Source organism: Euleptes europaea, chromosome 3 (assembly GCF_029931775.1).
Source record: "Euleptes europaea isolate rEulEur1 chromosome 3, rEulEur1.hap1, whole genome shotgun sequence".
Classification (NCBI taxonomy): Eukaryota; Metazoa; Chordata; class Lepidosauria; order Squamata; family Sphaerodactylidae; genus Euleptes; species Euleptes europaea.
In genome coordinates this window covers 119,431,845-119,450,130 of record NC_079314.1, presented here as the reverse complement: position 1 = coordinate 119,450,130, position 18,286 = coordinate 119,431,845, and the positions used below count along the sequence as shown (strand labels likewise).

The 18,286-nt window shown below is 46.1% G+C and overlaps 1 protein-coding gene across 1 annotated transcript in view; it reads right to left on the bottom strand.

Annotated features, from left to right (window-relative positions):
- EXOC4 (exocyst complex component 4) overlaps window positions 1-18,286 on the bottom strand; it is a 471,090-nt gene that overhangs the window by 438,518 nt on the left and 14,286 nt on the right. Inside the window, exons 2-3 of the mRNA XM_056846731.1 lie at window positions 5,896-6,085; window positions 707-901 (exon numbers count right to left, since the gene is read on the bottom strand). Coding sequence (XP_056702709.1) covers window positions 707-901; window positions 5,896-6,085 — 385 coding nt within the window. The remainder of the gene's footprint in view (window positions 1-706; window positions 902-5,895; window positions 6,086-18,286) is intronic.

Here is an 18,286-nt window from a genome sequence, read left to right as displayed (position 1 = left end):
TCGGCATATAAAAAGCTATTCTTATTCTTCTTTCACATCACCTACTTGCCTAGTCTCTTTAACTGGAGATGCCAGGGATTGAACCTGGGACCTTCTGCATGCCAAGCAGATGCTCTACCACTGAGCCACGACCCCTCCCCAAACAAACAAAGCAAGGCACACTATCAACAGAAACCCGCTGGCTGAATTCAGCCGCAGTTCAAAGATCCTTAACGTGTCGGTACCTTGAAAAACAGCGAGCTAATGCAGGGATGAAAGGGATGTGCTCACAGTGACGGGAAGAGGCATTCGGAACCAAAAGGCGAGGAGGGGGATAACAAGAGCAGGCAGGAGGCTGCAGTAGTCTGAAAGAGCGATAACTGGAACATGGACCAAAGACGGGGCAGAGTCAAAGAGCTCAGTGGAAGTATTGAAAGGGAGAAGGAGGAAACGCTGATAGGGGAAGCCGCAGACAAGGCGTGATAGGACGGGAATGGAGGTTAAGGACACGGGGTCAAAGTCAGTAGAGCTTTCAAGGAAGCCAAAAGAGGTTAATAGACTGAAGATCGAGAAAAGGAGTGAGTGACAGAAGAGGGCAAAAGAGACAGGCAGCGAGAACAATACAGCAGGTGAGTAAATGGCAGATCTAATTACTCGGGCCCAGATAGCAGATCTAGCGGACACTTATCAGACAGCTGTCCGTCAAGCCCGCGCTATCGCCTCCTACCAGCACGTCCGTTGCGGTGAGGTAGTGCTTGCTGGCCATGCACTGCTGCAGCTTCTGGGGGACGTGTTTTATGTTCTCGATCTCGTCCAGCAGATTCAAGACATGCTTGTGCTCGATGCCTTCGATCCACAGCTTGCGCAGCTCGTCCCGCTTGCAGTGCAGCAGCATCTTGCAGGACAGCAGATTCTCCTTGACCTGCGAAAAGGGCACAACAAACAGACCGGATCAATCTAACAGCGTCCATCTTGGAAGCAGGCTTCCTGTTTCCCCCAACGCACCCAAATGATAAGACCAAATGTCCACACATCAGCATCTGTCATCCAGAACACCGCACATTCCAGGAGGGAGCAAGAGTTCCGTCTACACATTAAATCAAAAGAGTTCCCGTCTAAACATTAAGAACTCTCTAACAGTTAGAGCGGTTCCTCAGTGGAACAGGCTTCCTCGGGAGGTGGTGAGCTCTCCTTCTATGGAGGTTTTTAAGAAGAGTTTAGATGGCCATCTGTTCAGCAATGCTGATTCTATGACCGTAGGTAGACCATGAGAGGGACGGCACCTTGGCCATCTTCTGGGCATGGAGTAGGGGTCACTGGGGTGGGGAGGTAGTTGTGAATTTCCTTTATTGTGCAGGGGGTTGGACTAGATGACCCTGGTGGTCCATTCCAACTCTTTAAGAACATAAGAAAAGCCCTGCTGGATCAGACCAAGGTCCATCAAGTCCAGCAGTCTGTTCACACAGTGGCCAACCAGGGGCCTCTAGGAAGCCCCCAAACAAGACAACTGCAGCAGCACCATCCTGCCTGTGTTCCACAGCACCTAATATATTTGGCTTGCTCCTCTTATCCTGGAGGGAACAGAATGATTTTATGATTCTAAGAGCAGGGGTCCTCAATCTTTCACCCTGTGAGGATCTTTGGAATTCTGACACAGTAGGGTGAGCACTGCTACAAAACGAGTGCCAGAAAATGGAGCCAGCATGTAGTGGTTAGGTATCGGACTAGGACCTGGGAAAACCCAGGTTCGAATCCCCACTTGCACCATGGAAGTTTGCTGGGTGCCCCGGGCCGTCACACAATCTCAGCTTGACCCTGGCAAGTATTTGGACGGGAGACCTCCAAGGAATACCAGGGGCGGGAAGCGCAGGCAGGCAATGGCAAACCACCTGCTAGGTCTCTTGCCTTTAAAACCCTACGGGGTCGCCATAAGTCAACTGAGACTTGTCGGCAAAAAAAAATGTTTGAAAAGATGCTGGAAAAGGCAATAAATGCAATCAGGGGGTTGACAGATCTTCTCTACAAGGAAAGGCTCAAGAAGGAGAAGAAGAAGAGTTGGTTTTTATATGCCGACTTTCTCTACCACTTAAGGAAGAATCAAACCAGCTGACAATCACAATTACAAACCGGCTTACTGATCTGGCAGGGCAGCTCTAATGTTTTTAAGCAGGACAGAAAGGCAACAACCATCCCCAGCGGCCTGTCGCCTAACAACTGGAGTTCAGAGGCAAAGTGCCTCCAAACACGGAGGCTCACTTAGCTACTACGGTTGATAGCTATTTAAAGAGTTTGTGTGATCCTCTTTCAAAGCCATCCCTCACCGTATCCAGTGGCAGCAAATTGTGTAAGTTGATTATTCATAACACAGACAAGTCCTTCCTCTTTTCTGCCCGTCGATTTTATAAAATTTCATTATGCCCTGCAGGGCTTTTTGTTCATTGGAGGGGATGAGTTCGAAGTAAAAGGACAGAAAGGCTGGAGCTTTTCCCTGTCGGGAGGATGCACCAGAATTCTTAATGGTCCTTTTCTGAACCCAAATATGCGACGGCTCAGGTGAGAACCTCCAGGGTAAGGTTGAGGGACTCCATCTCTCCATGCCCTTGACTAGGGCATCTAGAGCCACTATAGTGTAGAGGTTAAGAGCGGTGGATGCTAATCTTGAGAAATGGGTTTGATTCTCCACTCCTCCACATGAGCGGCAGACTCTTACATGGAGAACAGGGTTTGATTCCCCACTCCTCCACATGAAGCCAGCTGGCTGACCTTGGACTAGTCACAGTTCTCTCTGAACTCTCTCCACCCCACCTATCTCACAGGGTGTCTGTTGTGGTGAGGGGAAGGCAAGGCGATTGTAAGCCGCTTTGAGACTCCTTAAGGGTAGAGAAAAGCGGGGTATAAAAATCAACTCTTCTTCTTCTTCTAGGCATGATACAGCTCAGAGAGTGGCTTCAGGCAACCCCGGGGATCTCAACTGAAAACACTGACCTTAGAGCAACGCTGACTTTAGTGCAAAACAAAGTCATAATCTGGCAGACTTAAGAAAGCAAATTTTGCAGTTTATCTCATGGGCAGTTTCCCTTGAATCTAGAATTCATGAGAGAGAAGGACAAGTGGACAGAGGATTTACTTTGGCCCAGGGACTTCTAGATTCTATCACACAAACAATCACATGTATTAACCTTCCTCTTGGGACAGATGGGAAGATAAATAAAGGAAATACTATTCATCCACGCTGACCTTTGGGGATAGATTAGCGTATAATTCTAAAGACAAAATACAGATCATGTTTCAACTTGGACCCCCTCTGCTGGAAAGACACGATGAAATTTACAGTCACTAGTAGCCAGGCAAAAAAATGCTCAAAGGAAGTTCATATTACAATTCAAAAGCTCGCTATAGAGCGGTGAAGTCTTATCTCCTTGTAAAGGGAGGAGAAAATGAGGACTGGAGAAAGGAAAGCTTGCTAATTTAACGAGCCAATCACAGAAAAAAAATCAGGCTTGGTACCCTGTCAGTTCCCAAGAGGCTGAAGGAAAGCTCCCTCAACGCGGATTGACTGAATCTAATCAGAAACAGTATTCACCAAAAGGTCCTTCATCCTCTGCGATTATTTTAAGGTGGTCTCTCAAGGTCACCACACCTATACATTTGCTCCTGACCCACGCCAGGGCTTAATTGTATCGAGTAAGCCTGGGCTATAGTTTATTTCAAATGTAGTGTAATTGATCTCTGCCTTCACAAGAGAGCTGAGCTTTGTACATAAATCCCTGAAATGAACTTCTACCCTTGGAAGGGATCAGAGCAGACTGACTCCCCCTTTTGGAAGCACTAAATGAATCTCAAAGCTCCAAAAGGGTCACGCAGTACCTGGACTCCAGAGAGGTGGATGCCCTTTTGTTCACAGGATGCCAGTTTCAAAGAAACCCACCTTCTCTTGCTGACCTCCCCATTCTGGGAGATGGCAATAACAATAAATATTTACTACCGATAAAGAGCTGCCCAAGAGGCCTGGTGTGGTACATTCTAGCTTTACTCAAGTAAGGTAAAAAGCAGAAGCAGAAGACTTGGTTTTTATATGCCGACTTTCTCTACCACTTAAGGAAGAACCAAATCGGCTTACAATCACCTTACCTGCCCCTCCCCACAACAGACACCCTGTGAGGTAGGTGGGGCTGAGAGAGTGTGACTAGCCCAAGGTCACCCAGCTGGCTTTGTGTGTAGGAGTGGGGAAACAAATCCAGTTCACCAGATTAGCCTCTGCCGCTCATGTGGAGGAGCGGGGAATCAAACCCGGTTCTCCAGAATAGAGTCCGCCGCTCTTAAGAAGCCTGCCTGCTTGGCTGTGACATCTTTTGCCACAGCAGGTACCACAGTAAGTTGTGTGCCATCTATTTATAACAACTGGATAATAATCTGGAAGTTGGCATTTTATTATGATGTTTTAATTGGTATTTATATGTATACTTGTGATTTTATTCTTGTCCCCTGCCCTAAGCCTGGTTTCAGCCAGGGTGGGCAGGCTAGAAATATAAGCAGCAGAAACAGAACAGTTGGTTTTTATACCCCACTTTTCTCTACCTTTAAGGAGTCTCAAACTGGCTAACCGTTGCCTTGCCTTCCCCCTCCTCACAATAGACACCTTGTGAGGTAGGTGGGGAGAGATTCTGGAGAGAACTGGAAGTGGCCCAAGGTCACCCAGCAGGATGCATGTGGAGGAGCGGGGAATCAAACCCAGTTCTCCAGATTAGAGTCTGCCACTCTTAACCACTACACCACGCTAGCTCTGTACCATAGTGCCCTCTCTGCAGGCGTCAACTGCAAGGGAAGTCACTAACTGGTGGTGGTGGAAAGTGCCATGAAGTCGCAGCTGACTCATGGTGACCCCTCATGGGGTTTTCAAAGCAAGAGACAGTCAGAAGCGGTTTCCCGTTGCCTGCCTCTGCATAGCAACCCTGGATTTCCTTGGTGGTCTCCCATCAAAGGACTAACAAGGGCCAACACTGCTTAGCTTCTGAGATACAATGAGATTGGGCTAGCCTGGGCCATCTACCTCAGATCAATCACTAACTATCCACAAATTTAAGGACACGTTGGAAAGCCTTTCCTAAGATACAAAGGAAAACAGCTGCAGTTGGAGCTGGAGGACAAAGGTCCACTTGCTGCTCTTCAGCTGGGGTTGGAATTTAAGTTTTTAGATACTGCGACGTCAATTTTAATTAACTGCATTCTCATTTGTCATGTTGTACTATTTCAGGATATTAATGCAATGGTGTTGCCCACTTTGCCTAGACCTGGACGGCCAGCCTAGCCTGATCTCATCAAACTCAGGTGCTAAGCAGAGTCCAATCTGGTGAGTAGTAGTAGTAGTTGAAGAAGCAGAAGTAGTAGTAGTAGAAGAGTTGGCTTTTATATGCCGACTTTCTCTACCACTTAAGGAAGAATCAAACTGGCTTACAATCGCCTTCCCTTCCCCTCCCCACAACAGACACCCTGTGAGGTAGGTGGGGCTGAGAGAGCTGTGACTAGCCCAAGGTCACCCAGCTGGCTTCAGGTGTAGGAGTGGGGAAACCAACCCGGTTCACCAGATTAGAGTCCACCACTCCTAACCACCGCTCTTAACCACTACACCACGCTGGCTCCCTTGGACTGGAGACCACCAAGGAAGCCCAGAGTTGCTATGCAGAGGCAGGCAATGGCCAACCACCTCTGAATCCCTCTTGCCTTGAAAACCCTCTGGGGTCACTATATTTCAGGTGTGATTCAACAGCACTTTCCACCACCATTTTTCCCATTTAGGGTACTTTTTCGCTTGAAAAGCAGGTTATCAAGACAGTAAAGAAATAAGGCCTGTTTTTGGGGAAAGTGAAATGCAAACTGGCAAAAGGGTGGCATTTCCTGCAGCACACGGGCCATCACCTGCTTGATCTTGTTGCGCGAGTTGGTGATACGTTCCGTGATGCTCTGGTAGGTGCGGATGGCGGTCGTCAGCTCGGTGTAGTGCTGAACGATCAGCTCGTCCAAATCCCGATCGCACTTCTCGTACGCCTCTTCCAGGCGGCCCTTCTCCGTCTCCCGGTCTTCAACATCGTCGCTGGTGGAAAGGGTCCTAAAATCAAACAAGAAAGAACAAACAACTAAAGAAACAGCTCAGCGGGTCAGAAAGCCGCATACATGGAAAGCCGGCATTGATATACTTGTTCACTGAGGATTAATTTCTTCACGCATACCTGTAATCAAATCTAACGTCATCATCGCTCACAGCAAGAGCTACAGGTCCTTTAGAAAGCCTTATTAGTTAAATGCACTCATTAGCGCTCATCAGAGTGAAAAGGAGTCAACACAGTCACCACCAACATGGCTCCCCTTATAATTTATGTATTTATTTTGACTTAAATCCTACTCAATCCCACGAATTCAAGGTGGATTTCAGACTTTTTTTTTATTACGAAACAGATGGCTCAATATCCTATTAAAAGCTCAGCATACAGCAGACCCAGGAAACAAAAGGGAAACCAGAGGAAAAGCAGAATCTATATCAAAGTCAAACTCCCCCACCTCCCCAGGCCAAAAGCGTCATAATCCCTTCAATGCCGAGTGGGCGGGTCTGTTTAGACAACATTAGGCCCTCTACCAATGGCAGAGGCTCTAGCCATGTTGAGAGATACTGCGAGTATGAACACGCCCATGCGCACACACCCACTCTTCTGCAGTCTGTCTCAAACTTATAGCAGTAGAAAACATAAGAACATAAGAAAGGCCCTGCTGGATCAGACAAGGCCCATCAAGTCCAGCAGTCTGTTCACACATTTTATAGTATAGTATGGCCAAGGATTACACCCCTTAAGAGTCATCATCAATAACAACAGAATGGTCCCGGTTATCATCTCTCCGACTTCCAATAACCCATGCGTGTGAACAAAAGTACTTGTCTGTTTCCTTTCCAAGGTCTGCTCAAACAGTTCTGAGCGACAGGTCAAGTGGTTCGAAGGGAGAAATCACTGAATGTCAGCATAACTTCTCTACTCTGGCACAATTTGGCTTTCATTTTTGGACTTGTTAGAACAACTGAAAGCATGTCAAACTAAAACTGGGATACAGCAGAAACTCTGAGGAAAGTGGGAACCAATTACGGTCAAAGAAGACCTATCTCTTTTTTTGAAGTAACAGCTCCTGCAATATTGAGAGGATGGGAAAGAGCCTACAGAATCATAAGGCTGAGAAAACGAAGGGAACAGTTTCCCAAGAGCACCCAAAGGGATCACTTCCACAATTTAAAATCAGCAACAGAATGTAAGACCTCCTTAGTAAGATGTCCTATATCCAAAATACTTAAGTGGGCAAGTCGCTCTTTTGAAATCCAGATCATTTATTTATCCTTGATAGCTCTGGTGGACAGCAGCATTCATGAGACAACAGATGCTGTTCAAAAACTGACAGTATTTTTAAAAATGCCAACACAGAAAGAGAGAACAAACACTTCACCTGTGCCCCTAAATGACAAGCAAATGAGAAAGGACATCAGTTGTGAGAAATTTTTGTGCATGGGCAAGCTTTCAAAAGGGAACCTGAGACCTGGGAAGCAGCTACCAAGAATGCATCTTCTAGTCCAAAGGGAGAACCCAACGAGTTTCCAAAGAGACCCAGCGTTCTTCACCATCGCAATATGGTGGCATATAAAGGAGGAGGAGGAACAGGAGGAGGAAGAGTTGGTTTTTATATGCCAACTTTCTCTACCACTTAAGGAAGAACCAAACCGGCTTACAATCACCTTACCTGCCCCTCCCCACAACAGACACCCTGTGAGGTAGGTGAGGCTGAGAGAGTGTGACTAGCCCAAGCTGGCTTTGTGTGTAGGAGTGGGGAAACAAATCCAGTTCACCAGATTAGCATCTGCCGCTCATGTGGAGGAGTGGGGAATCAAACCCGGTTCTCCAGATCAGAGTCCACTGCTTGAAACCACCACTCTTAACCACTACACCACACTGGTGTAGCGACTCCTAACCACTACACCACACTACACCACTCTTAACCACTACACCACACTGGTGTAGTGACTCCTAAGCAGACTCCTGATCCCTCTGAGACAGCAACCAAATTCTTGGCCACCAGCTTCTCTTTTCTTTGGTAAAGTGTCTGGAATTGGACTTAGGATATCCAGTGCCAATATAGTTTCAGAGTGCTACCATGCTGGTCTGCAGTGGAAGAGCTAGATTTGAATCCAGAGGCACTTGCAAGTCCAACGAGATTTTCGAGGTATAAACGTTCAAGAGTATTGGACGTTGGGAGATTTGACTCTCAAAATCTTAAACCCCGAAAACCTTGTTGGTCTGTAAGGTGCTACTGGACTGGAATCTAGCTCCAGGGCCAATAATACCCCTGGCCTTCTAGTTAGCAGCATCACTAATATATAAGCTAATGGCTATTTTTATCTGGGCCAGTCTTCTTTCCCTCTCACATTTAGCCAAGTAACTCTCTAAGAGACACCTACACAAGGGTCTCGTTGCCCCTATAACCCCCCCCATTAGTAACAACAGTATGAACATGGCTGAGGCACTGGGAACAAAAAGCTTAGGGGGTGCTACCACTGATTTGTATGGAAGACTCCAGCTGGTACAGAATGCTGCGGCGAGGGCACATATCACGCCAGTGCTCCGTCAACTGCACTGTCTCCAGCTGGATAATCGGGTCAGGTTCAAGGTGCTGGTTATGACCTTTAAAGCCTTACATGGTCTGGGACCTTCGTATCTACGGGACCGCCTCCCCTGGTATGTGTCATGGCCCAGACTTCAACAGGCGAAGCATCATCAGAGGAAGAGCCTGAGCAGGAAGAAATAACGGGCATTGCACCTCAGGCAGCTGAGAATGCAGGGCAGGGTGAAGGAGAACAGGTAGGAGTAAACACCAGCCCTGCTGAGGAATTGGAAGTAAACACAGAATCACCTCCTTCGACACAACTAGATGCAGCTGTAACTTCACAGAAGCAGGACCCACCCAGCTCACCTGAAGCCACTCAACAGCACAGGCAAAAAGGGAGAATGGAGTTGCAAAGAAAAAGGAGAAGTGCGTGGCTACAGGCACTAAGGAGACGGCTCCAAGACTGTGAGTTGTCTGAGGATGAGAACTAAGGCAAAGAGGAACAGCTTAAACCCAGGCTTGGAACAGACAGACGTTGCGAAAGCAATTGTTGCAAAAGGATCTCTGACTTTTGTTGCTGACGCTCCTAGACTCTGATAAATGGACTTCTGACCCTTGGACCGGACTTTTGACTTCGCCTCTGCACGCCGATTTTATTTTGGTTTCCAGCTCCCGGCGGGACTCCCCCGGATTCCTGCATTCCTGAAATAAAACTGCTGCCAAGACCAGTAGCCGGCAGTAACCCGAGACGACCTGGCCTAGCACAGTACGTTCCGCAGAGAAGCTTACGTTCATGTAATTCCAACTTGCTGGTGATCCCTGGCCCAAGGAGTATCCGGCTGGCCTTGACCAGGGCCAGGGCTTTTTCGGCCCTGGCCCCTGCCTGGTGGAATAGCCTCCCTAATGAGATCAGGGCCCTGCGGGACCTTCAGGAGTTCCACAGGGCCTGCAAGACGGAGCTGTTCCGCCGGGCTTATGGTTGAGGCCAGCGACGGTTCTCATTATAACTACTGGCCTCCCTAGTCCTTTCCCCCCCTTTCCCCGCTGCTGAGCACCACCCCTTCAAGACCACCTTAGGGTGTGGTTAGATTAATTTATACAAATTTCTGTCTCTGGAGTTTTGGCGCCATTGAGGGGCATTACTGGGCTATTTTAAATTATCTTAAACTATTTTAATGGGTTATTGTTATATTGTGTTTTTAGACTGTGTAAGCCGCTCTGAGCCCGACCTTCGGGTTGGGGAGAGCAGGGTAGAAATGTAATAAATAATAATAATTTATAGTCCACCTCCAGCCTGTTATCTTCTAAACTTCTATATCAGTGGTTCTTGTAGGTTATCCGGGCTGTGTAACCGTGGTCTTAGAATTTTCTTTCCTGACGTTTCCTGACGTTTCGCCAGCAACTGTGGCAGGCATCTTCAGAGTAGTAACACTGAAGGACACTGTCCAATGAACCAATGAACTCTGACCGTGAAAGCCTTCGACAATATTCTAAATCAGTCTCTAGCAAAATCTTGCGCTGACCTACCGGTAGACGGCCCAGGCTAGCCCGATCTTGTCAGATCTCGGAAGCTAAGCAGGGTCGGCCCTGATTAGTACTTTGATGGGAGACCACCATGGAAGTCCAGGGTCGCTACGCAGAGACAGGCAATGGCAAAATACCTCCGAATGTCTCCTGCCTTGAAAACCCTATAGAGTCGCCATAAGTCGGCTGCAACTTGACGGGACTTTCCTCCATCAGCAAAATCCTCCCAAGAACAACAAGTGTGTCTGAACTAAGCAGATCCTAACACCATGTTCCTCACACTTAATATTCTGAAGACTGACACATATTCCTGCCAACACTGCAGAAAAGTAAATGAAGGGCATCTGAACATTCACTTTGGTCCAATGTTTGTTGGAGGAAAGTCAACGTGTTTGCAAACAGAGAGTATAAAAATAAATCAACTGTTTGCGCTGAGAAGAAACTTTTCTGCTTTCAAACTTCTAAAAGGGTATGGCAAACAGGAGAAAGGATAATAAATACATTAATATTAAAGAGCTGGTGTATACTTAAACTTGATGACTTGCCGGAAACCAAATGCCTCAAAAATTAATACGTTGCAAAGAATGAATTACCAAGATAAAATACACATGCATAGTGTATCAATTCTCGGGGGATACTTTAAGGAAGAGGAAAGGGAATTTCTGCTGTGAGATTGACTTGCTTTAGCAATTTGCGCTCTTCCATACCACCGCCTGATCTAATACAAGGCCACCTATGTTCCATGTGTGGATAGGCACGCATGCGCACATAGATGCATGTTAAACTTGCCTCTGCCGAGCTAGACCACAAACTTCATCCTCAAAGCAATTCAGCATTGGTTTACTACCCCAGTCTGTGTGTGCGTGTTAAGTGCCGTCAAGTTGCTTCCGACTCATGGTGACCCTATGAATCAATGTCTTTCAAAACGTCCTATCCTTAACAGCCTTGCTCAGATCTTGCAAATTGAGGGCTGTGGCTTCCATGATATAGTCAATCCATCTCTTGTTGGGTCTTCCTCTTTTCCTGCTGCCCTCAACTTTTCCTAGCATGACTGTCTTCTCCAGTGACTCTTGTCTTCTCATAATGTGACCAAAATATGATAGCCTCAGCTTAGTCATTTTAGCTTCTAGGGTCTGTTCAGGCCTGATTTATTCTATAACCCACTGATTTGGTGTGGGGTTTTTGGCAGTCCAGGGTATCCGTAACACTCTCCTCCAACACCACATTTCAAAGGAGTCTTTCTTCCTATCAGCTTTCTTCAATATCCAGCTTTCACACCCATACATAGTAAGAGGGAATACGATGGCATGAATTAACTTAATCCTGGTGGCCAGTGACACTACACTTCATAATCTTTTCTAGCTCCTTCATGGCTGCCCTTCCCAGCCTCAATCCCCTTCTGATTTCTTGGCTGCAGTCTCCCTTTTGGTTGATGATGGAGCCAAGGAATAGGAAGTCTCCATCCCCCAGTTCGCTGGGGATGAGGGCAGGTTATAATTATTTTTAAAAATAATAAATAAAAATAAAATTTCCTCATTGTCAACCTTAAAGTTGTGTAATTCTCCTGTAGTCATTACTTTTGTCTACAAGTCCTTAAATGAGCAGCCTTGGAGCGTGCATGATATCTGTTGAAAAAGCAAGATGCGGTCTCTCCAGCTTTCAGCCTGGGAACTACATCAGGGAGGGAAGAGGTGAGATCCAGGTCATGCGCACCATGCATCAAACCACCCCATTTAAACGCACAAAATGATAACTTTGCTCTCCATCACTTCCTTCTGTCATGGGATGACAGAGCAACAGTAATCAATAATAACAAAAACCCTCTGTGTTGTTTTATAGGGTATTTTCAATCACTCTGTAGAATATTCATTGTATTTGGGGGGAGTGGAGAAGAGAATGCACTCGACCAACCTTGCCAGGAAAATATTCATGATAACTTTAAACTTCTTTTAATGCTAACAACAGCTGGGATTATCAGCTCTTCTTTGCACAAGAGGCTAATTCTCACTTTACCATTTAAGACTTACAGGTACATGTTGTGTGTGTGTGTTAAGTGCTGTGAAGTCGCTTCCGACTCATGGCGACCCTATGAATCAACGTCCTCCAAAATGTCCTATCTTTGACAGCCTTGTTCAGGTCTTGCAAATTGAGGGCTGTGGCTTCTTTTATAGAGTCAATCCATCTCTTGTTGGGCTTCCTCTTTTCCTGCTGCCCTCAACTTTTTGTAGCATGATTGTCTTTTCCAGTGACTCTTGTCTTCTCATAATGTGACCAAAATACATTAGCCTCAGTTTAGTCATTTTAGCTTCTAGGGTCAGTTCGGGCTTGATTTGATCTATAACACACTGGTTTGTTTTTTTGGCAGTGAGCACGTGTGTATTTTAGAGTTCAAAAAAGCATGTTTATTATTTAGTATTTTATACATTTATATTATGATTTATTTAATGGTTTAATGGAGCCAGCATGGTGTAGTGGTTAAAAGAGGTGGACGCTAATCTGGAGAACTGGGTTTGATACCCCACTCTTCCACATGAGCGGTGGACTCTAATCTAGTGAACTGTCAGGTCTTGGCCTGCTTCCGGTTCCCAGACTGTTTCCCCAGAGTGTTATGCTGTCTCAGCACCTGGTAGTTTTGTGTCTTTGCCCGTGAGAACCTTATCAGAGTTGCCTGGCAATGTCAGGCGAGTATCCTGGACTTATGCTTTTAAACCCTACAGCTCCCCTTAAGGGACATTGCCAACTTTCTAAGCCTCTGAGCTGTCATGCCTCTAGTCTGTATCTGCTAGTCTTTCTAATAAAGAGTTTTACTTCAGACTTCGAGCTGTCTGAGTGAATCCTTGGGAAAGAACCAGTGGTGGGCTTGTGATCCTGACATGAACCAGGTTGGTTTCCCCACTCCTACACGTGAAGCCACCTTGGACTAGTCACAGTTCTCTCCGAACTCTCTCAGCCCCACCTACCCCACAGGGTGTCTGTTGTGGGGAGGGGAAGGGCAGGCAATTGTAAGCTAGTTTAGGGCTCCTTAAAAAGGTAGAGAAATCATGGTATAAAAACCTTCTTCATTTTATATATACATACGTATATATTTGCCCTGACCTGGATAGCCCAGGCTACCACGATCACGTCAGATCTCGGAAGCTAAGCAGGGTCGGCCCCAGTCAGTATTTGGATGGGAGACCTCCAAGGAGGTCCACGGCGGTGACACAGAGGCAGGCAATGGCAAAGTGGAGAAGGAGAAGAGTTGGTTTTTATATGCCAACTTTCTCTACCACTTAAGGAAGAATTAAACCAGCTTACAATCACTTTCCCCTCCCCACAACAGACAACCTGTGAGGTAGGTGAGGCTGAGAGAGCTCAAAGAGCTGTGACTAGCCCAAGGTCACCCAGCTGGCTTCATGTGTAGGAGTGGGGAAACCAATCTAGTTCACCAGATTAGCCTCCACAGCTCATGAGGAGGAGGGGGGAGTCCACCGCTGCAAACCACCGCTCTTAACCACTACAGCACACTGGCTCTCAGGTTCACTACACAGCGGCAGTTCAGGATCACTACACAGCGGCAGGCCATGAATGGCAAACCACATCTGAACATCTCTTGCATTGAAAACTCAATAGGGTCTCCATAAGTCAGCTGCAACTCGACAGCCCCCCCAAATGCATATATTTGTATTTTACATGTTTTTAATGCCTCAAAGATTTTAAAGCTTAAATATTATGTTTTAATGTTTACTGTCTTGAGGATCCTGAACTGGGTGGAAAGGTGGCATAGAAATTTTTGAATAATGAAGAAGAAGAAGAGTTGGTTTTTATATGCTACTTAAGGGAGACTCAAACCGGCTTACAGTCACCTTCCCTTCCCCTCCCCACAACAGACAGCCTGTGAGGTAGGTGGGGCTGAGAGAGTATGACTAGCCCAAGGTCACCCAGCTGGCTTAGTGTGTAGGAGCGGGGAAACAAATCCAGTTCACCAGATTAGCCTCCACCGCTCATGTGGAGGAGTGGGGAATCAAACCTGGTTCTCCAGATCAGACTCCACAACTCCAAAACACCGCTCTTAACCACTACACCACACTGGCTTATGAATGAATAAATGAATAAATGTGGCATGTAAGTTGCAAAGCAGGTCTAGGTTGTTTGTTTCTTCCGAGGGGACATTCAACGCTGCCGTGGACAATCTCCGTACATCTCTGAATTGATTCAGGCAATATATCTGGAAATTTTTTCCTAAGAATAAATCATTTGTCAGTTTCATTTACTCGGAAGAAACTGCTATCTCCATTGCCTACCCTCAGAAAATACTACTTCAATTGAAGTAATGCAATATTTATTTTGATTAATGAGTTAAAGCGAGACACTTAATCGACTAAAACCTCTGATCAGTTGACAGCCCCAATTCAGAGCAGTGGGGAAGAAGCAACACTGAATTAAGACCTCACAAGGAAAAAAAAATCAACTGGAAGTCTACAGACTCCACTGTGTTGCACGCTGCAGCGGAACAACAGATAATTACTCCACAAGCCTTTAAATATAAGGCAATCAATCAGAAAACAATTTGATCATTCTCCAGCCCTGACAACCTGCTACTCTGAAACTGGGGAACGGGAAGCGAACTGCTGTCTGGAGGCTGTGATTATGACAACTACATAAGAGAAAGGAGGATGCGTAAGGCGTAGAAATGCTGCGCGAGGGGTTTTAGAATACCACCCAGAAACGTCCCTAGAGTTCTTACAACGCTGCTTTCAAACTCTGCGGCGCAAGCCCCCGTCAACGCCACCGGCTGCTTGTCAACTTGCTACAACGGGCCAGGGTTATTTTGAGGTTATGTTATGGGAAAGTCCTTTGTCAATGCAAGCTGCCCTGAACTGTACAGATATAAACAAAGTCCCTTTGACCTTTTCTGCAAAAGCCAGCATAGTGTAGTGGTTACGAGCAGTGGTTTGCAGCGGTGGACTCTGATCTGGAGAACCGGGTTTGATTCCCCACTCCTCCACATGAGCGGTGGAGGCTAATCTGGTGAACTGGATTTGTTTCCCCACTCCTCCACATGCAGCCTGCTGGGTGAACTTGGGCTAGTCACAGTCCTCTCTGAACTCTCTCAGCCTCACCTACCTCACAGGGTGTCTGTTGTGGGGAGGGGAAGGGAAGGTGATTGTAAGCCGGTTGGAGTCTCCCTTAAGTGGTAGAGAAAGTCGGGATATAAAAACCAACTCTTCTTCTTCAAAACACAAACTAACACCACTCTCCACTTCACTTATCTTCCACTGCAAAGCAACTACTTCTAATCCTGAACTATTCTGGGATCTTTTGCACAGGCCACATTTATCCTGCTCCCATAATACCTACAGGAGCAGACTGGCTGAAGAACGCAGCACCATAACCACAAATGACTACCAGCCTCGCTGCCTTTCTAAAGCCACTCTAGACCAGGGATCCCCAACATGGGATCTGAATCTTTCAGGAAGTGGGCGGAGCTAGGTGGGGATTGGCTGGGCAGATTAAAAGGCGTCCTATTAAACAGAGCTCCTGCCTGATATATGGAAGAGGTACTATTAGAGTTTTATAGAGCCCCGGCCAGCCTGATCTCGCCAGAGCTCAGAAGCCCTGGTTGGTAACTGGAAAGGAGACCACCGCAGAATTCCAGGGTTGCTGCACAGAGGCAGGCAATGGCAAAACCCCTCTGTTTGTCTCATGCCTTGAAAACCCTATGGGGCTGCCATATGTTGGCTGTGACTTGTCGGCAACTGACACACACAATTTATATTATACTTTATTGTAGTTCCTGATGATATCGTAGGTCACTCTGTATTGTCACTGAAGAGCAGGATAGAAATATTTTAATAAATACAAACCATTCTAAGTGTCGAGATCATTTGAGAAAAAACTTCTTTGGGTCAGAATTCCAAACGTGCCCATAAGTTCAGAAAGGTTGGCGACCCCTGGGCTTATTTTTCTTTTAAACGAAAGCTTGGAATTTGGAGAAACTACCTAAACTACCATTACAACACTACAGTGTTATATCGATATTTTAGGGCCTTTAAAAAAATTGAAATCACTTGCCTTGGTTGAGAGGGGGGGAGTGGTTTAACTATGATAAGGGTCCAATCATTGAAAAGTGGGGTGGAGGTGGGTGGGACAAGGAAAACTGATAGTGGAACAGGCTTCCTCGGGAGGTGGTGAGCTCTCCTTCTCTGGAGGTTTTTAAGCAGAGGCCATCTGTCAGCAATGCTGATTCTATGAACTTGAGCAGTTCATGGGGGGGGGGCATCTTGGCCATCTTCTGGGCACTGGGTGTGTGTGGGGGGGGGAGGTAGTTGTGAATTTCCTGCATTGTGCAGGGGGTTGAACTAGATGACCCTGGTGGTCCCTTCCAACTCTATGATTCTATGAGAGAAACTTCAGGTACTTGGAAAAAGACAACTCAAAACCGGCTTCCAGAAAACTATCGAGGTAAAAGTGATCTCAGAAGAGCTCCCCCCCCGGGGGAGGGGGGACGAAGTGAAAACTAAAAGCACAAAAATGCATACAGAAATCAGGGGATAAATCAAAATAGCATGGGACCAGAATCGACAAAAAAAAAAAAATTGCAGAAAAGCCTCAAGTTTGAGGGGAATCTATAATTTTCTGCCACTCAGTTCACCATTTACAAAAAGACACGAGTGCTCAGCATACTAGATCTCAAACCTACTTCCACCGTAGCTATTCCTTTGTGTACACAAAAAAAGTTCCTCTCCACAACCACATTTTGCAAAGACTGAGTTCAGAAGGGGCTTTACAAATGCAGGCACCTCCCTACCGCTTTCTGAACGCAAAGTCATTTGAATTTTATAATTGAAAAGTTATTTTCAAGGACAAGTCCCAAGCGGAATTATCTACAGCTTCTGGCAGTACTTAACCTCAAAATACGTATCTGATAATATATGCCGAAATCCCATTGTACCAATTATGCACATCTGGAAAAATAAGCTTAAAAATATCCAGAGTGGAAGGAGAGAGTGTTATTTAGTGATTTACCCAAAACACACACCGTATTATCTCATTATTTCTGCAATTTCACTGAATATGCCTGTTTTGCTAAAAAGACAAATTTGGCGAAAGAAGAAAGCGGGGAAACAAAGAGCTGGGAAAAAACTACACATTGTAATGTCTAGGAGATAAAATATGCACCTCAGGGAGCAAGAAAAGAATACCAGTTTGTACCTGTTAATAGCGATAAGCTGTGAGGAGTAGGGAATATCAGTAGCAGGAATCCCCAGACTGTGGCTCTATGGTAGAGCCTCTGGTTTGCATGCAGCAGGTCCCAGTTTCAATTCTAGCATCTTCAGTTAAAAGAATCTTAGGTAGTAGGTGCCAGAATGGTGTAGTGGTTAAGAGCGGTGGTTTGGAGTGGCGGACTCTGATCTGGAGAACTGGGTTGGATTCCCCACTCCTCCACATGAGCGGTGGACTCTGATCTGGAGAAATGGGTTTGATTCCCCACTCCTCCACATGAGTGGCGGATTCTGATCTGGAGAACCAGGTTGGTTTGCCCACTCCTCCACATGAAGCCATCTGGGTGACCTTGGGCTAGTCACAGCTCTCTTAGAGCTCTCTCAGCCCCACCTACCTCACAGGGTGTCTGTTGTGGGGAGGGTAAGGGAAGGTGACTGTAAGCTGGTTTGATTCTTCCTTAAGTGAGAGAGAAAGTCGGCATATAAAAACCAACTCTTCTTCTAGGTGATGTGAAAGACCTGTGACCAAGACCTGGAAACCCACTGTCAGGTTGACCAGACAGTGCTGACTATGATGGACCAATGGTCTGATCCAGTACAATGCAACTTCATAGGATTATAGAAGCACAGCTCAAAATACGAAAAAGTTATTGTACAGGTTGAGTATCCCTTATCCAGACTGCTTGGGACCAGAAGTGGTCTTTATTTCAGGTCTTTCCGTATTTTGGAATATTTTGGAATTTTTGAATACACATAATGAGATATCTTGGGGATGGGACCCAAGTCTAAACAAAATTCATTTATGTTTTATATATACTTTATACACAGAGCCTGAATGTAATTTTAAACAACATTTTTTAATAATTGTGTGCACATTGAACCATCAATGGCACTGCTGAGGGCCTGTGAATAAAGCCTGCATGCTGGCTGAAAAGGTCTGTTTT